We start from the raw sequence: 26,985 nt of genomic DNA on the forward strand, positions 1-26,985 counted from the left end.
TAACTACCACCGGAGTACGTGGAGTTTGAGTTAGCACCTCCACGCTAAACACCCAGGTGCAGCCAAGCGAGCCTCAGCTCCACCAAAGGACCATTTTGGAGTTTGGGAGTCGCAGCAGAGCCGTGATTGATTCCCAGTTAAGACACTCTGGTAAGAAATGCTTTACATTATGGGCTTAAAACTGCCTTCAAATGTAAAATAACAGGATTTTAAACATGCAATTCAAAACACGATTAATCGCGATTAACTATGGAAATTCTGCGATTAATCTTGATTAAAAATGTAATCGTTTGACAGCCCTAGTTTTTATATGTTCTCTTTTTATATGATAAACAGATCTGTGGCCTTGTAGATAATGTCTGATATCACCAGAAAGGAAAGTGTAGAAACAAGTTAATTAATGTCAAATAAAGACAAATATCTCAATAATTCATCGATCACAGCTGATGAAACGACACTGGAGTCAAATGTTTTACTAATAAATCACAGTTTTGGATTATTGGGATCATTTTTAGGAAACAAATTGAACTGCACTGATTCTCTTTATCTTTTATTTATTTTAATCTGATTATTTTTAAAATCTCAGTTTATCTTTAAAAAGTGATTTTACTCTTGAATTAAACTCAATTGCTTATTTATTACTTTCATGTTTACAGTAAAAATATCTTCATAGCACTCAGAAACACATAATCCCACATTTATTTATACTTTAAGACATTTACGCTGCTACGGACGATCAATTGAATGTATGTAAAATGATGTGCCTTTGTAACATGTAATATGTATTAGGGCTTTAAGAAAATATAAAATCTATATTTTCTAAAAAATTCATATTCTGTAATAAAGTTGTTACTGTGGACAATGTGTGTTTGTTTTATTCTGAAATACTCAAAAAAAAAAGTGAAGAGTGTTTTTTGTGCTGTTAAGTGAATTTGGACTCATGTAACTATTCTTAATTACCAGTTCAAAGGAATAACAATCATTTAAATTATCATATAATCATCAATTTATACGCTTTTGAGTAAATGTAAAGATTGTTAAGTAGCTAAACTAAAGATTAGCTTTAAGTAAAAGTTCAGCTAAAATAGCTAAAAGTAATGAATAGATGTTGAAATATGTATATATAATATATATACTTTAATTGATTAATCAAGAAAACAATAGACAGATTAATTGATAATGGGGAAAAAAAGGTTAGTTGCAGCCATAGAAAAAAACAAAACCAACACTGAATGAATCCTACTTACAAGTATTGTGTTTTATTATTTATTAGTAGGATTGTTCCAGCGTGCCACAGACAGAGGGAATCAAAAGTATTCAGAGACGGAGAAACAAATAGGGCTTTTTTTTCATAGTATTTATTAACAGTAAGAAAAATATAAAATAACACAGAGTTATCCTTTAAGTGCAGCATTAAAAAAAGGAGTGTGTACATCAAGGTTTCAGTAGAGAAAGCACAACCAATGGTTTTACACATTACACTACATACACAATGCATCATCGTAACACACTATACTACCTACTAATACTACTATTACTGCACTACATAGTTTATTATAATGAAAGTTTAAAAAAAAAAAGAAATCTAAACAACATGAGGAAGTGATTCAATCACTCTTAATGCTGGCAAGGAAAGCAATCATGGTGAAGTGGGTCGGAGATGACCCTCCCTCTGTTCTTATATGGAAATCTCTGATATCCGAGGTTGTGACTCTTGAAAAATGGGGACATTACATCAATGGGAGGATTCATACTTTTGAGCAGAAATGGAAGAAACCATTGGAAGGTCTTGGAGTTAAATACAATTTGGACCTGAACTAACTGGGTACACACTTGAGATATGACATTACGGGAATCTGACCTGTGTATGTGTTTCACTAGATGGACTTTCATATTGTTGTTATTATTGAGTGCTGTGCTTCTCTCTTTTTTCACTTATGGACCAGTCTCGTAAACTTGTGAAAATTGGTATTTCGCAATTTGATTTTTTTGTATGTTTTTGGAAAAAAAAGAAAAAGAAAAAAGAAATCAGCAATCTTTACTGCTCACAAATGTAAAACTGGGTCAAAGTTGACCAAAGCAGCATGAAAGGCTTAATACAGTATATTGAGTAAGTACACTTTGTCACTTTCCACCTCTGTCAGGGTCTCTTGAGGGTTTGTCTATATGGCAGCTACTTTGCGGTAATTTGATGACCTGATAATGTGTTACAATAAAACCTGGCTGGGGATCTGTTATGTTTCTCTTCTTCACAGGCTCATCAGGTATTGTGTGTTTTTGGTGGATACTACCAAACGCGGCTGTTTGAAGACGCAGCAGGAAAACATAAAATTAAAGTAGAGCTTCCAGATCAGCCTCTACTGGCTGGATCTGGTTGGAGAGCCAGTCCAGACCCTCGGCCAGACCAGTACCGCTCACAGCAGAGGACGCCTGGACAAACCACTACACACACACACACACACACACACACACACAGATTATTACAACCTGAACTGTCTGATTACATATTACTAGTTACTCTATTTAATATGTAATAGGTAATGTAACTATCTCAATTACTTTACTTAACTTTCAGCTGTTAGGGTAAATGTTCCCATTAAGCACCAAAATCTAAGTTCAGGTGTTGTCATGGATACTGACATGATTTATAAGGGAGATCATTTCTTATAAAGCAACATTTATCTCTCATTTGAAAATGTATTCATTAGTTCATGTAGATTTTGGAATATAAAATAAAGATATTTGATGAAAAAAGTAAAAAGTATGGCATGGAGCTTAATTAGTACTGTGACACCAGTTAAGCCCACATCATGATTTATTTATAGAACATAAAAAAATATGTATTTCAAAGAATTAAAAACAGCAATATATGTATTCAGTAACATGTTAAATATTAAAAAATGAGGAAAAAACCCTCCTGAGTAAAATCTTAAAGGTCTGACTTCAGATGTAACCTCCTTTATAATCATCAACATTTTCATTAGTAACTTTAATTTAATAACATTTTGTTTCTCAGTAACTTTAACAGATTACAGTTACATTTATTTTGTAGTTAAACATGTAACTAGTTACTCTCCGACACTGATTGTTACCTACCGGCTGTGAGACTCCTGATAGGCTCAGGGCCTCTGTGATGTCACTGACCGACATGGCTTGGGGTAAATCCTGTTTATTAGCGAACACCAGTAAGGTTGCGGCTCTCAGTTCGTCATCTTCTAACTGCAACACACAAACAAGACTCAAGTTGTGATAAACTGGAACTTTTCTTTAAGCGATGAAATAAGAAGTGTTGAAGTATTAACTCTTACATACTGTTCATATTTTGACTCACAATTAGTCTCTACACCAATTAAAATCCATAAGTTCCCCATTAGTCATTAATAAATGTTTGATTAATCCTAAATGAAGAGTGTATTATATTAATTTATGGGACAAAAGACATTCATAATCATGATTTTATGAAATAGTGGAGAACGTTTTATAGATTATGAAGAATACAGCAACATGTTTTGTAAAAAAAGGCTGTGCTCCCATGCACTGTTCGCTGGAGTCTCTGATTTCCGACGCTGCTCTGTGTACACAAATGCATCACTCACTCTGCGTGCCTGCACCTGTAGAGCGAGTGCGACAGAGAGACTACAGCAGGACCTGACTGTTTGTCACCATGGCAACGTAAAACGGACTTTTTTTTGTTGTTGTGTGCGTCCATAAATAAGTGAGTTACAAAGTCCTTTAAGTTTGTTATGTTGTGTGATATATTATTTTGTCGCCATGAGTGTAATAAAAAGTGTTTAATGCATCCAAATTCATTGTTAAGAGCTCGCTGCTGCATTGTGCTAATTGATGATCGTACGGTTAATGAGCGTTATGCTAGCTAGTTAAGTCTGTTGTACATTGTATTTGCTATTTTATGCTAATATGAATGTACACTGTAAACTTGTTGAATGTTATTTAGCATTTATTTAGTGTTTATTTTATGCTAAAGTTAATAGCTCTGATGTTAGCGGTTATATATGCAGTTATGTCTTGTATTGATGTTTATGTCAGATTGTAATTGTTAATCAATCTGTATTGCTGATCTCTGTTGTTGCAGAACCACACGCACAAAAGTATTCAAATGGCTAGATAAACGGTCAAATATCTACCTGGACTCCTCATCTTTTTTTCCCCTACACTCTCACCTGAATAATCACAATTAGTGTCCTGACCCGACACCCTGAAGTGTTTGCTGCCACACCTACACATTTTTCATATTCTTCCACACATGTTTGAATGGCCATACAGTTTAAATTTCTACATTTACACATACAAAAAAATGTGTATCAGCTGCACACAAAAAACAATTGGGTCATAATAGGAAAAGCCTGGCTAAAATAAATGCGTGTCGTATGTTTTTACAGCTCTTAAATGTAAAAAATGGGTCAGTATATAAGGGTTAAAGTTGAAGTATGTAACTCTGACACCAAGTGTTTAGAAATGGTACTGCGGCCCACGTTCAAAACACTGGAGAGAGCTGTTACTCCTCGCCCCCTCCCTGCCAGAATCTACTTCACGCGGGTTGCCAGTTGTTGGACATGATTCTGCATATCCTCCTCCGTATCAGCGGTAACCGTCTCCAGCCGTCTCCATGTTTCAAAGGCATCTCCTATACATACCCTTGTTTTGTTTCTCTAATTGTCACGACGTATTTGAGAGTCATAATGAGGTTTATTTTGGTTTTGTAACATCAGACTGCAGCTCAGTGGCACCTGGCAACCTGGATGCTGAAACACTACTGACTTGGTGATTGGTAGCTAGGTGGTGGGTGGAGCATCAGTACTGACTTGGTGATTGGTAGATAGGTGGTGGGTGGAGCATCAGGCCAAAACACAGAATGACAACATAAACATGACTTGAGGGCTGCAACTGAGCTTTTCCAATGTGAATATTCTGGCTGGACTACTACTGTCAGTGATATCAGTGTTTCAAATGAACATGATTCCTTAATGTCTGGTGACATTTAGGGCAATTTTATGATTACTTGGAATATATTTGTTACATACAGCTACTTTAAGTGATTAAAGAAGAAGACATGATGTATTAAAGAGTAAAGCTTGTTACCATCTTGTGCAGCTCGTCAGCAGCTTCTTTGATCCTCTCAGGGTCGGTGCTGTCCACCACAAATATCAGACCCTGAAGAAGAAAGAGACAGATGTTAATACAGATGTTCTGCAGTAATAACAGTGATGTAATAGGCCTAGTAACAGCTGCAGTATTACCTTTGTGTTCTCCCAGTAATGTTTCCACAAAGGTCTGATGACTGACCGACCGCCAATATCCCAAAGTGTAAAACTGATGTTCTTGTGTTCCACTATCTGTACATTAAAACCTGCACACATACACACACATAATACATAACTTTGTATTACAGGTGCAAATTTGGTTTAACAGGAAGGAGGCTGACCAATAGTTGGGGTAGTGGTGACGACCTTAGCCAGCGTCAGTTTGGACAGGATAGTGGTTTTCCCTGCTTCATCCAGACCCACTGCAGAAACACACACACATTAATTAGCAAGTACAACTGTTATTACCGCTGCTGCTGGTATGAGTGCTACTATGGTAAATGGTCTGTACTTATATAGCGAATTTCTAGTCTTTACGACCACTCAAAGCGCTTTACATGACATCTCATTCATCCATTCACACACATTCATACACTGATGGCAGGAGATACCACGCAGGGTGCCAACCTGCTCATCAGGGGGAATTTAACCATTCATTCACATTCATGCAGCAACGGGAGCAATTTGGGGTTAAGTGTCTTGCCCAAAGACACATCGACATGTGGACTGGAGCCAGGAATTGAACCGCCAATCTACCAATTGGAGGATGACCGCTCTACCTCCTGAGCCACAGCTGCCCCCAAATACTATAATGACTTCAGGCTTAGAGTAATTTCTGGGAACATTACATCAGACCGGCATCGGCTTGAAAATGGAATTACAACTGTCTGTACCATCTTCGTTATCTGTTCACCCTTGTGATGAACAAGGTGGTCAAGGCAGCAGAGACTGAGTGCAGAGGCATTTGGCAGCCCCCCATTAAAGCCTTCATGGACGACCATACTGGCACCACAACATCAGTGCTGGAGGCAGGTGGATCCTTCAGGGCCTAGTGAAACTCATAGCCTAGGCAAGAATGAGTTTCAAGCCCACCATATCCAGGTCCAGGTTGGGCCTACCACACAGCAGCGCTCTACGGAAGGAGCAATAAACTCCAGCTCTCCTTCAGCAGTCTTGACGAGGAGTTCGGAGTCTCTCATACTCATACACATAAGATAAGATATTCCTTTATTAGTCCCACAATGGGGGGATTTGCATTATTACAGCAGCAAGTGGACAGTAAAATAGAATATATACAGCACATTTCATACCCAGGGGCAACTCAATGTGCTTTACATAAAAACAAAACATTTAACAGTAAGAATTGGAAACAAATAACATAAAAACATACAATTATAGTGAAGGCAAAATAGAAAGGCAGGTTCCTCTGTGGGGAGGGGCTTTGAAGGCAGGAGCAGCGCAGCAAAGAGGAAGAAGAAGGGACCTGGAGGAAATTATCTGTCCTCTTTTTTTCTCATAACTACTTACTGCAGTTTTAAAACCTCACCTATAACAGATAAAACACAAGTAATACAAATGAAGACAAATATTATGAATCTAATTACTCTATTACATTGGCTACAAACATGGCAAAACATTACAAGAAAAAAAAAACTACCATGACATTTATTGATTCTCAGAGTAAATAATATTACTGCTGGAGTTAAATCTCACCCATGAAAATCTTAATACGTGTGGTGAGCATCTCGGTGAGTGTCGGTGTGTGGTCGGTGTCTCCTCTGGTTTTAAAGAGCAGCAGCAGATCGGTGTGTGTGTGTGTGTGTGTGTGTCGGTGTCTCCTCTGGTTTTATAGAGGAGCAGCAGCAGTGTGTGTGTGTGTGTGTGTGTGTGTGTGTGTGTGTGTGTGTGTGTGTGTCGGTGTGTTCTTCATGCTGTCAGCTCTGTACACGGTGGAAGCGGAGGAGCAGGCAGTATTTACAGCACGACGGAATGACCCGCCCTACTCTGCCTCTGATTGGCTATTCTCTTCAGATGCGTTGGTTTGATTGGTTAGAATTCGAAGTGACGAGTGATTGATCAGAGTAAGAGCCAATTAGAGGCAGAGTGGGGCGGGTCTTTTCAGAAAACTCCGTAATTCCGCAATCCTGGGTTTTTGGTGGATACTACCAAACGCGGCTGTTTGAAGACGCAGCAGGAAAACAGAAAAAATAAAGTAGAGCTTCCAGATCAGCCTCTACTGGATCTGGTTGGAGAGCCAGTCCAGACCCTCGGCCAGACCCGTACCACTCACAGCAGAGGACGCCTGGACAAACCACTGCACACACACACACACACACACACACACACACACACACACACACACACACACACACACACACACACACACACACACACACAGATAAACAGATTATTACAACCTGAACTGTCTGATTACATATTACTGTTTACTCTATTTAAAATGTAATAAGTAATGTAACTATCTCAATTACTTAATCAAATTAATGTAACTTATTACATTTGATTACTTTTCTAATTTTCTAACCAATGTTTTCAGCTGTTAGGGTAAATGTTTCTATTAAGCACCAAAATCTAAGTTCAGGTGTTGTCATGGATACTGACATGATTTATAAGGGCGATCATTTCTTATAAAGCAACATTTATCTCTCATATGAAAATGTATTCATTAGTTCATGTAGATTTTGGAATATAAAATAAAGATATTTGATGAAAAAAGTAAAAAATCTGGTAAGAGCTTAACTGGTACTGTGACACCAAATAAGCCCACATCATGATTTATTTACAAAATCTAAAAAATATTGATTTCAAAGAATTAAAAACAGTAATATATGTATTCAGTAACATGTTAAATATTAAAACATGAGGTAAAAACCTTCCTGAGAAAAATCTTAAAGGTCTGACTTCAGATTCAAGATTCAAGGACATGTCAGACATGTGAGTGAGATATAGTACTCACGTCTCAGATACTAAAATAAATTAAATCTAATTTAAAAACAAGCTCAAACAGGCTAAAACATCATAAAACATAGTTAAAGTGACGGGTAGTATAAAGTGCATTTATCGAGGCAGAGTCCGAACAGATGTAACCTCCTTTATAATCATCAACATTTTCATTAGTAACTTTAATTTAATGACATTTTTTGTCAGTAACTTTAACAGATTACAGTTACATTTATTTTGTAGTTAAACATGTAACTAGTTACTCTCCGACACTGATTGTTACCTACCGGCTGTGAGACTCCTGATAGGCTCAGGGCCTCTGTGATGTCACTGACCGACATGGCTTGGGGTAAATCCTGTTTGTTAGCGAACACCAGTATGGGCATGTCTTTCAGTCGGTCAAGTTTTAACTACAGCACACAAACAAGACTCAAGTTGTGATAAACTGGAACTTTTCTTTAAGTGATGAAATAAGAAGTGTTGAAGTATTAACTCTTACATACTGTTCATATTTTGACTCACAATTAGTCTCTACACCAATTAAAATCCATAAGTTCCCCATTAGTCATTAATAAATGTTTGATTAATCCTAAATGAAGAGTGTATTATATTAATTTATGGGACAAAAGACATTCATAATCATGATTTTATGAATAATTGGAGAACCCAGGAGAACATCTTATAGGTTATGAAAAATACAGCAACATGTTTGAATGGCCATAGAGTTTAAATTTATACATTTACACATACAAAAAAATGTGGATCAGCCACACACACAAAAAAGAAAAGTGAACCAGCTGCACAAAAAATTCTATGTTTGTATACTTTGGGTCATAATAGGAAAAGCCTGGCTAAAATAAATGTGTGTCGTATGTTTTTACAGCTCTTAAATGTAAAAAATGGGTCAGTATGTAAGGGTTAAGTGATTAAAGAAGAAGACATGATGTATTAAAGAGTAAAGCTTGTTACCGTCTTGTGCAGCTCGTCAGCAGCTTCTTTGATCCTCGCAGGGTCGGTGCTGTCCACCACAAATATCAGACCCTGAAGAAGAAAGAGACAGATGTTAATACAGATGTTCTGCAGTAATAACAGTGATGTCATAGTAACAGCTGCAGTATTACCTCTACGTTCACCAAGTAATGTCTCCACAGGGGTCTGAGGAGACACTGGCCGCCGACATCCCAAACTGTAAAACTGATGTTCTTGTACTCCACTGTCTCTACATTAAAACCTACACACACACACACACACACACACACACACACACACACACACACACACACACACACACACACACAGATGAGTTTATGTCATGACTTTGTATTACAGGAGCAGGTTTGGTTTACGTTTATCGGGAAGAGGCTGACCAAGAGTTGGGATGGTGGTGACGGACTCAGCCAGCGTCAGTTTGTAAAAGATAGTGGTTTTCCCTGCTCTGTCCAGACCCACTGCAAAAACAAACACACACACACACACACACACACACACACACACACATACACATTAATTAGCAAGTACAACAACTGCTGTTATTACCGCTGCTGCTGGTATGAGTGCTACTACATTGACTTCAGGCTAGAGTAATTTCTGGGAACATTACATCAGACTGGCATCGGCTTGAAAATGGAATTATAACTGTCTGTACCATCTTCGTTATCTGTTCACCCTTGTGATGAACATGGTGAAGGCAGACTGAGTGCAGAGGCATTCGGCAGCCCCTTCATGGACGACCATACTGTCACCACAACATCAGTGCTGGAGGCAGGTGGATCCTTCAGGGCCTAGTGAAACTCATAGCCTAGGCCAGAATGAGTTTCAAGCCCACCATATCCAGGTCCATGGTGTTGAAGCGAGGGAAGGTGGTGGATAAATCCTGCTTCTCTGTGGATGGCGTTGTAATCTCATCCATCACCAAGGTACCAGTCAAGAGCACTACCATCAAGGAGCTGGAAGCTTGGCTCAGCAGAGTGGACAAGTCTGGACTATCTGGCAAGCTCAAAGCTTGGATCTACCAGCACAGCATCTTACCTCGAGTCATTCGGCCTCTGCTGGTGTACGAGGTAGCCTTATCTACCGTGGGGACCATGGAGAGAAAGATCAGTGGCTACGTCTGCAGATGGTTGGGCCTACCACGCAGCAGCGCTATGGAAGGAGCAATAAACTCCAGCTCTCCTTCAGCAGTCTTGACGAGGAGTTCGGAGTCTCTCATACTCATACACATACTCTCACTCATCAAACAGGCTTCCTCTCTTCCTGCGGGGACACGCGTGCAGCGTGCAGGGCAAGGCAGGGCAGCTTTATTTAAGATAAGATAAGATAAGATATTCCTTTATTAGTCCCACAATGGGGGAATTTGCATTATTACAGCAGCAAGTGGACAGTAAAATAGAATATATACAGCACATTTCATACCCAGGGGCAACTCAATGTGCTTTACATAAAAACAAAACATTTAACAGTAAGAATTGGAAACAAATAACATAAAAACATACAATTATAGTAAAGGCAAAATAGAAAGGCAGGTTCCTCTGTGGGGAGGGGCTTTGAAGGCAGGAGCAGCGCAGCAAAGAGGAAGAAGGAGGGACCTGGAGCTCTTTTTTTCTCATAACAACTTACTGCAGCTTTAAAATGTAATACAAGTAAAAGTACTACAAATGAAGACAAATATTATGAATCTAATTACTCTATTACATTGGCTACAAACATGGCAAAATATTACAAGAAAAAAAAAACTACCATGACATTTATTGATTCTCAGAGTAAATAATATTACTGCTGGAGTTAAATCTCACCCATTAAAATCTGGATATGTCTGTTGGTAGTGAGCATCTCGGTGAGGGTCGGTGTGTGGTCGGTGTCTCCTCTGGTTTTACAGAGCAGCAGCAGCAGCAGCAGCAGCAGCAGTGTGAGTGTCGGTGTGTTATTCATGATGTCAGGCTGCTGTCAGCTCTGAACACGGTGGAAGTATTTACACAGCACTATTATCCTAGGAAGGCGACAGAATGACCCGCCCTACTCTGCCTCTGATTGAGTAACGAGCCTGTTTTGACAATGTAAGGAGTATAGAGTACAGTAACGAATATAAATACTTTGTAACTTCCTATCTGCTCATTGAGATAAACACAATTAACCTTTGTGTCGTCCTCCCGGGTCAAATTGACCCCATCTCTTTTGACTGTTCCTTCTTTCCTCCCTTCCTTCCTTCCTCCCTCCCTCCCTCCTTTTCTCTTTCCTTCCTTCCTCCTCCCTTCCTTCCTTCCTTCCTTCCTTCCTTCTTTCCTTTCCTCCCTTCCTTCCTTCCTTCCTCCTTTCCTTCCTTCCTTGCCTCCTTCCTTCCTTCCTTCCTTCCCTCCTTTCCTTCCTTCTCTCCTTTCCTTTGTTCTTCCTTCCTTCCTTCTTTTGCTTCCACCCTTCCTTCCTTCTTCCTCCCTTCCTCCCTCCCTCCATTCCTTGACTCGAGGACAAGAGGGTTAAAGGATTAGGCTGCCAATACTATATATATGTATCATTGTCACGGTTGGGGAGGTTATTCTGGAAATGTAATAGTTTAAAATGAGGCAGAAGCAGAGTGGGACAGCTCTTTGCAGAAAACTCTGTAATTTTGCAATCCTGGGGGGAACATAATATTACTTCCGCCAACACAGACATGATCATTTTTTTTGGCTTTTTTTTCCCTCCCTCAAATTTAACAAAGCTTTATTGAGATGAACACAGGACGAGGAAGAAAGTGAGGAGCATTGGTGTTGACAGCTCTCATCCTTTCTCTGGCCAGTTTGAGCTGTTGAGCTCTAGGAGGCGCCACAGAGTTCATTTGGTAACCAGGAATATTTATAAGTATTTTATCCTGAGTACCATTAATGTTTTAACCCTTTATAGGACACTCATTGAAAGGAAGGGAGGAAGGAAGGAAGGAAGGAAGGAAGGAAGGAAGGAAGGATGGAGGAAAGAAGGAAGGAAGGAAGGTAGGGGGGAGGACAGAAAGAGAGAAGGAGGGAGGGAGGAAGGGAAGAAAGAAGGAAGGAAGGAAGAAGAAAGGGGGATGGAGGAAGGAAAGAAGGAAGGGAGGAGAGAAGGAGGGAGGGAGGAAGAACAGATGGAAGGAAGGAAGGAAAGAAGGAAGGGAGGAGAGAAGGAGGGAGGGAGGAAGGACAGATGGAAGGAAGGAAGGACGGAGGAAATAAGGAACGAGGGAGGGAGAAAGGAAAAGAGGAAGGGAAGAAAGAAGGCAGGGAGGAAGGAAAGGAAGGACGGAGGAAAGAAAGAGAGAAGGAGGGAGGGAGGGAGGGAGGAAAGAAGGAAGGAAGGAAGAAGAAAGGGGGATGGAGGAAGGAAAGGAAGGAAGGACGGAGGAAAAAGGAAGGAAGGACGGAGGAAAGAAGGAAGGAAGGAAGGAAGGTTGGGGGGAGGAAAGAAAGGAAGAAGGAGGGAGGGAGGAAGGGAAGGAAGAAGAAAGGGGGATGGAGGAAGGAAGGAAGGAAGGACGGAGGAAATAAGGAACGAGGGAGGGAGAAAGGAAAATAGGAAGGGAAGAAAGAAGGCAGGGAGGAAGGAAAGGAAAGGAAGGAAGGAAGGAAGGAAGGAAGGAAGGATATTTTGGGATATTTACAGAAGTTACCAAATATAATTATTTGCCCAATAAAGGGTTAAACACTTCCAAATGATCAAAACACAACACACACAGGAACTGATATGAACTTGTATTGTCTTTGTTATGCCTTACATATTTAATGTATTAATGTATTTTATATGTATTGTAGTTTTTATGTATTCTATGGGTTTTATGTCATTTCTGTCTATTAAGTCTGTTATTGGTGACAGACAGACAATTTCCCACCATCAATTTATAAAAGCAATAAAAGTGGAAATCATCCGAGGGGGTGAATACTTTTTATAGGCACTGGAAGAGCTCTGAAATAGCAAATCATTAGAGACTGTTGTTTCTTTTGGGAGGACAGTGTTTATAAGTCCCTATAAACATCCCAAAACAACATTAGTTTATGTTTAAATGTCAAAGAAAAACTTCTAGTGGCCACAAAATCTGTAGTGGAAGGAAAAATTGCTCAATAGACGTCTCATTATCAGCCCAGGGTTCAAAAGGCCAGATGAAAAACAATCTACATTATAACAGGAACTGAAAAATGTGACTCACTGAACTGTTATATATCTGGTTTGAAGTGGTTTGTGTGTGTGTGTGTGTGTGTGTGTGTGTGTGTCTGTCTGTGATAGGAAACTTTTGGGAACACATTTCAGACTAAAGACCGTCAATTGGGGACAAAAGCTGTGTCACCAATTGGGGAAAAGTTGACTTTTTGGGTCAGTGGTTAAGATTAGGGTAAGGCTCAAAGAAACAAATGTAAGTGTATGTGATGTCCCCAAAAGTGGCCGAGGACAAGGTGTGTGTGTGTGTGTGTGTGATTTTAGAAAATACTGAGGATATCATTTCAAATTATCCAAAACTCCCCCCAAAAAAGTATTTTAGTTTTTTTTTGTTATATTCTATTAATTCTATTAACTGTCCAATTATATTTTCTGGTAAACATAGGCCTATTTCCAATCCTGAAAGAGGTTTTAAACCCCTCTCAGCATCAGAGGGAATACAATAGTGGTTTGGAGAAGGTTTAATTCTTGTCACAGTCTGCTCTAACATCAACCTGCCACTCTGTAAATTTCCATTCACCCCACCTCTGCCCCACTCCTGCCAGTCAGCCACACCCACCTCATCATTTAACCCTGCTCACCTGGACTCTCAGCTGCACCTCATCAATAATCAATCCATATATATATATATATGCCCCACCTGCTCACTCACTCCTTCCCAGATTGTGTTTGCTACTACGCCAGACCTTCCAGTACTCCTGTACAGACTGATTTCCTGGTTTTGACTCCTTGTCTCTGCCCTAGCAACAGCCTTTTGTCTCTGACCACGAGTATCGCCTGTTCACTTCCTGGTTCTTGTCTGTCTGTGGCTGTGTGGCTTTCTCTGGCTTCAGTATTGTCAGGAGAGCCCAGAGTCTTTTGTCAAGTGAAACACCTCATCTCTGTGAGTGCTGCTGGGTTCACTTTACCTGCTGGAGACTCTGCTTCATCCTCTACCCTGAGCCCAACCTGCCCCCCCCACCTCCCAAAGAAATCTGTTACCAGTTACCATACTGACTGTGTTAATAAAGATCATTTCAAACTGTTTCCTGGTGTGTTGTACCACCTCCACCCGTTACAGTTGTTATATATGTGTCAATGAGGTGATGCAACCCAGTGTCCAGTTGGTGTAATCAGTATTTCTTTCATAAAAATCAGATTTATATGCACGAGAATGAATCTGGACTAAAATGTGGGAATAAATATATTCCACTTCTGCAATGCAACACTATGTTTTGTAATAAATTTTACATTTGTCAAAAGTTATTTAGACAAAATTGTTTTTTTTAGGATATGTCCTGCTCAATATTGACAAAATGCTTTAAAATTTAAATGTAGAAATACTTTTTTTTTCCTTTTCATTTGATGTTTTAAAATCAAGTAATTTGTGTAAGTCTACTTAAATACACTATAGGTGGACATTTGACATTTTCAGGAGCATTCAGTCATAGATGTAATTTCAAATGACATAAAATACAACAAAAATCCAACAAACCTGATGCTTTTACATGCTTTTACATTTTTTTGAATTGCTCATCTCGTCAACCCTTTTTTGCCACTATACTGCAATAATGAGTAAATAGCCTGGACTCAGCGTTCATGCAGAAACAACAGAGGTCATGATCTTGGTGCTTGCTACTCACTTTAACTCCATAATCTGCACTGTTCATGTATTTCAAAACTTTACTGGATCATACAATTACATACAATCACCAAAAGTGGCGCCTGCACAACATCTTACCTCTCTGTCTGATGAAAGAGCCAAAAAGACAGAAAGTTTGATGCTTGAGTAATTTGGACGAGCTGGCAGCCTAAAGTTATAATTAATGGTTTATATATCACTTTATAAAGGGTGATCTATAAGAGTAGTACAAAAAACAAAATCACACATAAATACGAAAAGCTTTCTTGTATGAAAACTTGTATAAGTGTGTTCAGTGTACTCTTCGTTCATTTCTTTTCAACCTCCTCCGCAAATCCAGATTTCAGATTGTTTCACTTCCTCACTTCACTTCATGAATTTAACCGACTGTGACTGTGACACTGATTTCACACGGTCAGTGGATTCAATCAAAGCACACATTTCTTTCATCTTCCTATTTTTGTGGTTTGTTTTCATTTTGCAGACGTCTTTAGTTGGCATGCTCTTAAATATAAAATGCCTTTTAGTAGTACACTTGATGGTTTTACAGAAGGCAGGACGGACATTATCTCAAACAAACCTTTTTTAATAAGTCTTCTTCTCTGAATTTGTTCTTAGACTCATAATCCTGAAATATGAATTTGACATATCAACTGCCTCACTTACAATTCCACTTCAAATTGTCAAATAAAATTTGCATTTATTTGATTAGTCCACAAAATAAGAGCATTATTTCACATCAACGTATGGAGCATTTCACTCCCTTTCCATCATTTTTAACCCTCCTGTCGTCCTCCCGGGTCAAATTGACCCGCCTGTTTTGACTGTTCCTTCCTCCCTTCCTTCCATCTGTCCTTCCTCCCTTCCTCCTTCTCTCTTTCTTTCCTTCCTCTCTCTTTCCTCCGTTCTTTCTTTCCTTTCTGTCCTTCCTTCCTCCCTCCCTCTCTCCCTCCCTCCCTTCCTTCCATTCTTCCTTCCTTCCTTCCTTCCTTCCTTCCTCCCTCCCTCCCTTCCTCCTTCCTTCCTCCCTCCCTTCCTCCTTCCTTCCATCCTTCCTTTCTCCCTCCCTCCCTCCCTTCCATTCTTCAAAAACATCACTAATTCAAACATGCAACACAATTTGATTAAAAAAATAGCATTAAGGTACTCTTTATGACCATATTGCAACATGAACAGCAGATTATCAAATAATCAAATTAACAAATCATTCATATATACAACATTCAGAACTTTCCTTAAATAGAGCATGTCATTTTCATTAAGGTATAACAGTCCAAAGAGGCAAAAAAGAGACTTTTAACTCCCTGAAAACTTTAAAAACTAGGAGGGAAAGGGGCATTTGAAGTTGGAAATATGATACAAAACTTTGGTCATAGCTCTGAAAAACTGAAAAAACATCTGATGTACTCAAAAGCTTCCTGAGCATCAGGACAGTGACTGCATGCCTCGCTTCCATACATCCATGTGATGGGATGTCACAGGCTGTGGTGGCTGAGCATATCATTAAAGAGGTACCACCAGGGGTGTAGCACCAAATTCTGGGCTCCCATACATAAACCTCCTGAAGGGCCTGAAGTCTGCAGTAGGGGATAATGGAGTAGCTGATCCACTTTCTGCCACTGTTTCTGAAAGGGACTTTTGATTGAAAAGGTAAGATTTAGACTCGCTAACGGGTAACAGACATTTACTGTATTATGTGCTAGGTTACTTATGCCATTAACTAGATTTTTAAGTTATTATCAGCATCAATATCATCAATAATAACTCCTAAGCATGTTTCAAAATGAGTAGGCTGCTGCAATAGTTAAAAATAGCAGTTTATAATAACACCTGACATTTCTCATGCTGAGAATGTTGTTTATTATAACTGACATATTTAAATAAAGAAAAAAAATCTTCAAAACTTTACAAAAGCCCAGGGCCCATCGTGCTTGGGGCCCTGGTACACTATTCCAATTTCTCCCCCCACTTCGACGCCTGTGGGTACCACAGGATATGGTCTCTAACAGGCCAGTAGAACCTGTTGGCAGCAGCGTTGTGCAGACATTTCACCAGGGAAGGTGTTTCATCTGTATTAAGGATGATGCCTGGATGTAGATCATTGTCGTATACAAGCACACAACATTTCCCAATGAGGTCGCCACTTTCTCAAGCAACTGCCTCTTTCAGCACTTTTTTGGGCTAGCTTGTTAAAAGTGAAGTGACAAATCAACTGCTTTCTTGTGGAGCACATACAGCTGACGTCCTGATAAAGAATCTCTCCTGGAGTGACTGTGACCACTGGCTGTGTTTTCTTTATGAATGGCACTGCGGGAATCTGGCCTGGAATCCTTTCCATTGCCAGCTTCCCAGCTTCGCTTGCAACATAAAACAACTTAACAAATGTTTCTGTGAGGGCCTTATCTGGCTCCTGGGCATCAGGTATGTCACAGAAAAAAGTTCTATGTGCCCCCTTTCACACCTCTTCTTGCAAGCTCGGTGGTGACAAGGAAGACATTCACTTCCTGTTTTGTATTGCGTACGTGGTCCATCACTCAGAAAGTGTAGAGCAGACACTTGAGGGTGTGTAGCTTGTAGATATATCCAGCACTGCAACCGTTACCAAGCCATCGAAACACGGAAGCTGGTCAGTCTTATGTTTGCACTCTGCACACTCATCATTCATGCACACTTTGCTGGAGGTGTTACAGGTTATCACTCTGGTCAAACTGTCACGGTCTGTGGTATCTACGAGCCTCAAATGATGCAACTTCTTAACGACAGATCAGAGAAGTTAACTCTTCCACTATCTATCTATCTATCTATCTATCTATCTATCTATCTATCTATCTATCTCTCTATCTATCTATCTATCTATCTATCGTTCATAATGGAAAACGTATGTCCACTCTAACTTCGTCAAACAGAGAATCACAAGATACACTTTCTGCTTGTCATGAAGCTTGTTTGTCTAACTCCAACCAGACTGCAGAACTATCACAGATCTATCTGTCTACCTATCTATCTTTCTATCAATCTATCTATCTGTCTATCTTCCTAACTATCTATCTATATGTCTATCTTCCTAACTATCTATCTATCTATCTGTCTATCTATGTCTATCTTCCTAACTATCTATCTATCTATCTGTCTATCTTCCTATCTATCTATCTATTTTTCTATCTATCTGTCTACCTATCTATCTTTCTATCTATCTATCTATCTGTCTACCTATCTATCTTTCTATCTATCTATCTATCTTTCTATCTATCTATCTATGTATCTGTCTATCTATCTATCTATCCATCCATGTATCTATCCATCTATCTGAAGGCGAACACGTGAAAAGCACGTGGCCTTATCTTTTCCTAAATTCATGAAAAGCACCAAAACAAACCAGCTTTGGATGAAGGGTAAAAAAGGGACCTTAAATTGCCAGCTTCAAGATTTATAGATTCGTTGTTGTTTTTGTTTTGTCATCAACAACCACGTCTCGCGCCACTGGCATCACGAGAGAAAAAAAAGGTCGCTGCGCATTGAGGGATGTGAAACGAAACTTAAAGTGTCTGCTGACGTCAGATCGAGGAAACGAGAGTAGGCTAAACGAGCTGAAGTTCAACCTCTTCAGACCGACCGCAGACAACAAGACACACCAACACTTCTCCCTGCACAGCGAGGACTCTCAGACGCTGCAGAGACTCTGGCCAGGAAGATGAAGAAGATGAAGGGGGCACTGCTGATTGTTCCCATTGCACTGGTGGTCTTAGGGTTAGGGTTCATGTATAATGACGGTGACACAGCTATGATCACAACTAAAAGATCACCAAAGAATCCTACTGTACAAACTCCAACCGTGACTCCTGATTCTGCAGAAGAGCAATGGACCACAGGTACACGCACGCGCGCACGCACACACACACACACAGTCTTCACATTACAGAAACAACGTTTGCATTTAAAATACAGTAGCATTGAGGATTAAACCTGAATCTCCTCCTACAAAACGTCAGCAGTAACTATGAAAAAGTCATAGGCCACCTCTAGCTTTGTTGTTTTTTTTTTTTTTTTAACCCTCCACAATGTTCATAACAAAATGGCTTCTACATGCAAATGTTAGTATTTAGTGTGACCTGACCTCCCTTGGCACGAAGCACATCTTGAAGTCTTTTGAGGAGATTGTCCTGAAGTTGATGAAGCTGATTTCCCTTTAAGATTATGCAAAATTATGATTGTATGTCTGTCAAATTCTGTGATTTATTGGCATTTTAAAATGGAAAGATGATGTCGTATATTAGCAAGCGTCCAGTGAGTTAAACAATATGTTTATGTAAGGCTCAAGCATGTCTTGCACAAACCTGATGTTACTGACCTTTTTCACAGCATAAAATAGTCGGACAAATACAAATGTTAGGAATGACATTAATTAGGGACATTAATTAGGGTAATTAGGGTTGATTTAGCTTTAAATAAGCCAGGTTCTTGCTCAACAGTAAGGAGAGATCACACTAAATACTTACCACTTCAGCCTATGGAAACTTTTTTCTGATTGATTTCTGTTGTTTTAATACTGCATACACATGTCCTGTATTTTCTGGTTGTATTCTAATAAAGAGACAGAGAAATAATTATTCATGGTCATTATAGCATTGCTAAAACAACAAATCTAATGGTGGCCTAAGCACTGCGTATATAATAAAGAGGTATTAAGAGATTTGTCTACATTGCAGCTGACTGGTTAAATGCAGGTTTTATGAATCCAACCCAACACACAATTCACACTTTATCCATTTAGAAGACTCTTTTATTCAGAAGAAGCAGCAGTATGAAAGCAGGCAGTATCTGATTTTTGAGGGTTTTTACTGTTGATGGATATTATTGTCCAAAAAATCCAAAGCATAAAGGAAAGAGAGGAGCCGCAACAACACCAAATCTAATAGTTGATACTGGTGAGACTGCTCGAAAACAACAAAAAAGAAACAATCTGATACACAACAAAAGAAAACCTTTCACTTTATGAAGCTTGTTTGGCAGCATTCATGAGTCACAGTTTATTCAGTTAAACTCTCACTCACATCCGTGCACGCACGTACTGAAAAAACAGGAAGCCAAGATTGTGTAAATGTCTGTTTGAGATATGTCTCCAACAGTGATTTAGTGTAATTTGGAGATTTGTTGAGATCAACTTCAGGACATATTTATTAAACATAATAAGTAATGATGATGATGATGATGATGATAACTTGTGTTCAAACTGATGATAAAACTTCTCATAAGACAAGTTTGGTGATATTCTGCAGTCTTCTTAGTGTCAACAAATCTCCAAAAAGACCAAAACTAACAATGATTCTGAAGTATTTTTTGTATGTGTATCCAAAATCTGATTTATCTGATTCCTCTGTGCCGTAAAAACTATTAAAACACTCAGTGAACCACACCACTGCACTGGGTGACACACTTATTTTGACTGAATCCCACACACATAATCCTGCTGCCGGAAATACTCAAAGTACCAAATATTTATTAATCCTCTGCTGAAAGTAGTTTCCCAGCAAATGTACAATTTTACCTTGTTTGAGTAACAATTCCTAAAAATCTACACAGACCAGCCGGCTGACAAATCTAAAAATGAAATAATATTTGTGATTCATTGTTAAACCTTTTTTTTTGGTCGTTTTTAACAATGACTTCCTGTTTTTGGCCACTTGGGGGCAGCAGAAAACACACTTGTGAATACATTGTCAATCATTTGCATAATGTAAATCCAACGTTTACTTTATTTTAGTTCTGTTTTTGCTCTCTATCAACTCCTGAGGGAAGTATCTGGTTATTTAGCTGCTGAATGCTCCACTATGTTCACCAGTTAGTTTACAGCTGAGCAGGTGGTGTACAGCGGCTTTTATGAGCTTTATCTCTGCAAGCCGTTAAACAGTGAACTGAAACTAATTCTCTGTAGGTTCAACATTACAAGCCACACACACACACACACACACACACACACACACACAGGAACTAGGGGAGGAAGGAAGGGGGGGAGGAAGGAAGGAAGGAAAGGAGGGATGAAGGAAATAGGGAAGGAAGGAAGTAGGGGAGGAAGGAAGGAGGGGAGGAAGGAAGGAAGGAAAGGAGGGATCAAGGAAATAGGGAAGGAAGGAAGTAGGGGAGGAAGGAAGGAAGGAGGGAGGAAGGAAGTAGGGGAGGAAGGAAGGAAGGAGGGAGGAAGGAAGGTGGGAGGAAGGAAGGAAGGAAGGAAAGGAGGGATCAAGGAAATAGGGAAGGAAGGAAGTAGGGGAGGAAGGAAGGAAAGAGGGAGGAAGGAAGGAGGGAGGAAGGAAGGTGGGAGGAAGGAAGGAAGGGAGGAAAGGAAGGAAGGAAGGATGTGACTAGACACAATCAACTCTCATTACCACACTACTGTATTGTAGTGGTTCCCAACCTGGTGGTCCAGACCCCCAAAGCGGTTACAAGAGATGATCGACCAGCACAGAACAACTGAAACACAACATTTGTGATGCACATAATAGTTTTTTTTAAAGCTTTACTGTGAATTACTGTATTTGATTTTCTAAATCCTCTAAAAGTTATTAGAATCAAATAAAATAAGTCTTCTTTGATTACAATTATGGTGCTTTTCCACTACACAGTTCCAGTACGACTCGACTCGCCTCAGTTTTTGTGTTTCCACTAGGGATAGTAGCTGGTACCTGCTACTTTTTTAGTACCTGCTCTGCTGAGGTTCCAAGCGAGCCGAGCCGATGCTAAATGTGACGTCGACAGACTGCCGGCCGCCGATTGGTCAGAAGAGTTGTCGCTGGAAGAGTCATGAGCCGTCCCACACAAGAATCAAACCCGCCATTTTTAAATACCAGCAACAGTGTTACAGCCATACGTTTCTTTTCTCTTGCTTTGTGTGTGACAGAAAGCCTCATACAGCAGCAAGTACACCATCGCCTCCATGTCCTCCATTGTTTATGTGTTTGTGTCGCGTAGAAAACGAAGTCACGGCAGTATCGCGGAGCCGTGCTATGACGACCCCGCCCACATTGAGTAGGTACCTTTTTGTAATGGAAAAGGTCGTTGGTCGTTCCTGGAACCGAGGCGAGTCGAGTCGTGCTGGAACTGTGTAGTGGAAAAGCACCATTACAATTACAATTCTTTGATTACAATCCAACATGGGATAAGGGGTCCTGGGTAGCTTTATTTTATTTTTTGGGGTCACAAGCCAAAAATGGTTGGGAAGCATTGCTGTGTTATATGGTATAAATGTGAGAGTCACACTATGAGAAATAAATACATGATTGAAACAAAGAATGTGGCATGTAAAGCTCGAGTAGAAAGAGTTTACATCATGCTGACAACTCTTCCTCTTCTCTTTCTGCAGGGTCTCCTCGGTCAAATTTGAATGGGAAGATGGTCACGCTGTCTCATAATGGAGGAGGAGGAGTAGCTTTCTATCCCACTTATTACGTTAATACCTCTGACTACCAAACTACTCCACCCCCAACTCGTTCTTACCCCTATCGTCTCTACCCCTATGGATCCTACTCAGATCGTCCCTACTACTATTCAAACTACCGCAATCGATTCTACCCCACTCAAGCCTACCGCAATCGATTCTACCCCACTCAAGCCTACCGCAATCGATTCTACCCCACTCAACCCTACCGCAATCGATTCTACTTCAATGAACCCTACCGCAATCGATTCTACCCCGCTCAAACCTACCCCGATAAATTCTACCCCACTCAAGCCTACGCCAAACCTGCCACCACTCCCACCACTCCCTACCCCACTACTCGCTACACCCGTCCCTACACCACCACTCGCTACCCTTATTGGACCACTCAATACCCTAATTGGACCACGGCACCTACCACTGCTGGTGAGTAATCCAAAGTATAGTTTTGAGCTACAGATTCGCCCCCATGTTTTCTCTGGTATTTAATGAGGGAGCTGAATCCAGCACATTAATGGATTTTTGTTTGTGAAACCGTCTCTGTCAGAGGGGTTCTTCTAGATGTTTTAAAAAGTAACTGAACACTGAATGGGTAGGTTCACAATTTTTAATCTTTGTTTTAAAACAAGTCAGGTCTCCATATGAACACAGAAAGAGGTTTTCCTCGCTGTAATCATTCCTCCTGTTCATACTAACTATTAAATGTGCTTTCAATGTAAGTGATGGGGCTCAAAGCTCATTTAAGCTTGTTTGAGGCTTCAGCAGTCTGAGTTACTCATATCAAGTGGTTCAAATGTTCATTTTGAACAGATTGTATCTGCAAAACGTAATTTTTCAATAGATATAGGTCAGCCGATATTATCAGCCGATATCAGTGTCGATTTGAAAAAAAAGTTATTCAGGTATTTTATGTATATTTGTAATTTCTTTTCTTAATTCAAGTTTAATTTATGCTTACATTTGTTTTTTTTGTTCTATGTGATTTTTTTATTTATCATGAATTGTGATTCCCCATGAAGTTTACTGTTTCAGTACACTGATGTTATTTTACACAATACAGTTTATTGTTAAGCTGTAAAATATCATTGCCTTCATTGCATATATTTATCTTTGTTATTATTTATTATCACAACTGTTTGATAACCATATTTGAGGGATCATTAAAAAAAAATTGGTTACAAACATGAAATAAAACATGAATCCTAGTCTGAGGTGGTATGTATTGTATTGTGTTGTCTTGTCTTGTATTGAGTATATATTGTGTTTTTCAGGCTTTTACTTTTTAAATGAATGCACTACAACAACCAAACACTGTTAATGTGTTTGTTTTTAACTTCCTTTCTCAACTAAATCTATTAATCCATACTATATATAATAACCCCTACAGGTGTGTCAGTGTGTGTGCGTTACCTCACTGACTTTGACGAGAGAGGAAACCCCACCCTCTTCACCCTGAGTCCGTCCAGCAGAACCGCTCTGAGGCTGACAGCCACGTCCAATGGTTGGTATACGCTGGCCTGGGACAGATTCAGTTACTACAAGCTGAGCTTAAGATCCAACAATAGGTTCTGGTCAAACATTGGACCGGAGCTCTGGACCAGAGTCTGCCTCACAGTGGACACCATTAAGAACGTGGCCCAGGTGTTCAGCGGCTCGACCATGAGCATCAGGAAGATGCTGCCGATTAAGGTGAGGAAAGAGTAGCAAGTGCTCAGGCAAATCTAACTTATCTAACAGCCTGATAATCAGATATATGTTACTATATATAACTTCTTCCTCTGGGCCGTAGAGCGCCATTGTTGTCTAAAAACATATCAAACTTTGTGTGTGTGTGTGTGTGTTCAGTATGTGTGGTCAGGTGAGCCAGTGATTGAGTTTGCGGGTTTTGACGGTCAGGTGACAGATGTCCAGATGTGGGATTATCCTCTCGCCTACAACGAAATCTTCAACTACATGAGCGGCGGTGTCTACAGGTATGACCCTCTGTGTGTGTGTGTGTGTGTGTGTGAGTGTGAGTGTGAGTGAGAGAGAGAGAGAGAGAGAGAGAGAGAGAGAGAGAGAGTGAGTGTGTGTTACAGTCAGGTGGGGAGTTCTGGTCCTCTGAAATGAGGCCAACGTGGAAGAAACTTAGAACTGCATTCTATCAAAAGGCCACCAGGGGGCGACCGTCTCTATACAAGTCAATGGAGAATTCACCAACTTCTCACTTGATTTCTAACCTCAGTAAACGTTTTCAAAATGTGTTTATGGTCTCAATCGCTAGTTTAAAGCCTTCTTCAATGCAGTATGATGTTCATTTGGGACATTTTGGCCTCCCTGATTTTATATTTGATGATAAAGCAGGGTATGCATTAGGGCGTGGCTACATCCTGATTGACAGGTTGATTGACCAATGTCCTCGAGATCCAGCCCTCGCAACCATAGCAACCTCCTCGCTTCGCCCATGTCTCCGCCTCATGCCCATATAAGTAGAATCCGTGTTTTTATTTTTCCCAGCATGCACCTGAAATTTTCAAGATGGCGCTGCCTAGATTCAAAACTATTGGCTTCTGAGCAGCAGTCCACAAACCATTCACCACCATCCATTTCTTATATACAATCTGTGGTTACAGTCAAGTTTTCCTCTTTTTAAAATGCATTGTGGCTCGTTCTAAATTCAACATATCAAAATACAAAGTGTGTGTTTGTGTTTGTGTTTTCAGTTCGTACAGCGGCTCCGTCCTCACCTGGTCCAACATCGGATATAATCTCAGAGGAAATACGCTGTTGGAGCAAAGGTACGAGATGAAGGAAAACGAGATGAAGGAAGACGAGAAGAGCAGCGAGAAGAGCAGCAAAAAGGAAAAAAAGAGTCGTGTAACGTGGGAGAAGATGTACAGGAAGCTTTTGAAAGAAATTGGAAGGAGAGAGAGAAAGAAATTCTCACAGCTTTAATAACATGAGAATGTGTTTAATATTCAAAAATCTACCAACAGCTTTCGAGCTTCTTTTGTACTTTGCTTACAACATTGTAACTGCAATCCCTGCCATCATCTGAGCTTTCTCTAATAATGGTCGGGGTTTTATTTTTATATACAAAGAGGGGGAGGGGGAGGGGGGACAAAACGCCTTTCTATTGTACAGCTGAGGTGTATTTTCATCATACATTTATGTTACTATGGTTTCATACTGACTGTGCAGACCAATGTTGTGCTGAGCTCAATCATAAAAGTATTAAAGATGTTACTGATTTGATAAGTTCATGTGATTATAACAGAATAAACATCTTTATATTGCTCTTTTAAATGTTTCCTAATTTTGTAATTGTTAAAAAAAAACAATAAAAAAGACATTGCTAAGAGAATATTGTTATTTATTGGTCACTTTTATATAATGTGCAAATGGGAGGTTGGAGCCCATATAGTGCCTGAAAGGATTTTCGGAAATATGCTTATTTGTTTTCTCTCGTGTTTGCGATCAGCATAAACAATGAAGAAGTAGGTGGAAAGCACCTCTTAAACTCAATAAACTATAAACATATATGACGGTAAACTGTATTATCACGATGATCAGTGTTAACTAGTTACATGGAACAGCGTTATGTAATTTAATTACAAAATAAAAGTTACTGTAATCTGTTAGTTATTGAGAAAAAAATGTGTCATTAAATTAAAGTTACTGATGAAGATGTTGATTATAAAGGAGGTTACATCTGAAGTCAGACCTTTAGGATTTGGCTCTGGAGGGTTTTTACCTATTTTTTTAAATATTTAACATGTTACTGAATACATATATTACTGTTTTTAATTCTTTGAAATCAATATATATTTTAATATTTAGTACATAAATCATGACGTGGGCTTAAATGGAGTCACAGTACCAGTTAAGCCCATGTCTGACTTTTGACTTTTTTCATCAAATATCTTTATTTTATATTCCAAAATCTACATGAACTAATGAATACATTTTCAAATGAGAGATAAATGTTGCTTTATAAGAAATGATCTCCCTTATAAATCATGTCAGTATCCATGACAACACACCTGAACTTAGATTTTGGTGCTTAATGGGAACATTTACCCTAACAGCTGGAAACATTGGTTAGAAAATTAGAAAAGTAATCAAATGTGATAACGGAAGGAAGGAAAGAAGGAAGGAAAGAAAGACAGACAAAGGGAATGAGGGAAGAAAGGTAGGAAGGATGGACAGACAGAAGGAAGGAAGGAAGGAAGGAAGGAAGGAAGGAAGGAAGGAAGGACAGATGGATGAAAGGGAGGAAGGACAGATGGAAGAAAGGGAGGAAGGAAGGACATGGATGAAAGGGAGGAAGGAAGGAAGGAAAGAAAGACAGACAAGGGGAATGAGGGAAGAAAGGTAGGAAGGATGGACAGAGACAGAAGGAAGGAAGGACGGAAGGTAGGAAGGAAGGAAGGACAGATGGATGAAAGGGAGGAAGGACAGATGGATGAAAGGGAGGATGGAAGGACAGATGGATGAAAGGGAGGAAGGACAGATGGAAGAAATGGAGGAAGGAAGGACATATGGATGAAAGGGAGGAAGGAAGGACAGATGGATGAAAGGGAGGAAGGAAGGACAGATGGATGAAAGGGAGGAAGGAAGGACAGATGGATGAAAGGGAGGAAGAAAGGAAGGACAGATGGATGAAAGGGAGGAAGGAAGGACAGAAGAAAGGAAGGGACGAAGGACAGAAGGAAGGAAGGAAAAGAAGGTAGGAA

The 26,985-nt window shown here is 39.7% G+C and overlaps 3 protein-coding genes across 3 annotated transcripts; 1 reads left to right on the forward strand and 2 right to left on the reverse strand.

Moving 5' to 3' along the window:
- Positions 1-2,216: 2,216 nt before the first annotated feature.
- Positions 2,217-6,846, reverse strand: LOC128355349 (ADP-ribosylation factor 4-like). Its single transcript, XM_053315592.1, has 8 exons — positions 6,816-6,846; positions 6,630-6,648; positions 6,489-6,541; positions 5,444-5,524; positions 5,259-5,368; positions 5,101-5,172; positions 3,097-3,219; positions 2,217-2,442 (listed from the first exon to the last, which is right to left on the reverse strand). Exons 1-8 carry the CDS (start codon positions 6,844-6,846, stop codon positions 2,332-2,334), a joined length of 600 nt encoding a protein of 199 aa, XP_053171567.1. The 3' UTR covers positions 2,217-2,331.
- Positions 6,847-7,279: 433 nt separating this feature from the next.
- LOC128355350 (ADP-ribosylation factor 4-like) lies at positions 7,280-9,794 on the reverse strand. Its single transcript, XM_053315593.1, has 6 exons — positions 9,726-9,794; positions 9,428-9,518; positions 9,182-9,291; positions 9,030-9,101; positions 8,348-8,470; positions 7,280-7,416 (listed from the first exon to the last, which is right to left on the reverse strand). Exons 1-6 carry the CDS (start codon positions 9,792-9,794, stop codon positions 7,336-7,338), a joined length of 546 nt encoding a protein of 181 aa, XP_053171568.1. The 3' UTR covers positions 7,280-7,335.
- An 8,637-nt stretch (positions 9,795-18,431) lies between these two features.
- LOC128355351 (uncharacterized) lies at positions 18,432-25,604 on the forward strand. Its single transcript, XM_053315594.1, has 5 exons — positions 18,432-18,707; positions 22,196-22,696; positions 23,658-23,959; positions 24,116-24,243; positions 24,973-25,604. Exons 1-5 carry the CDS (start codon positions 18,530-18,532, stop codon positions 25,202-25,204), a joined length of 1,341 nt encoding a protein of 446 aa, XP_053171569.1. The 5' UTR covers positions 18,432-18,529; the 3' UTR covers positions 25,205-25,604.
- The last annotated feature ends 1,381 nt before the right edge of the window (positions 25,605-26,985 follow it).

Source organism: Scomber japonicus, chromosome 3, assembly GCF_027409825.1.
Source record: "Scomber japonicus isolate fScoJap1 chromosome 3, fScoJap1.pri, whole genome shotgun sequence".
NCBI lineage: Eukaryota > Metazoa > Chordata > Actinopteri > Scombriformes > Scombridae > Scomber > Scomber japonicus.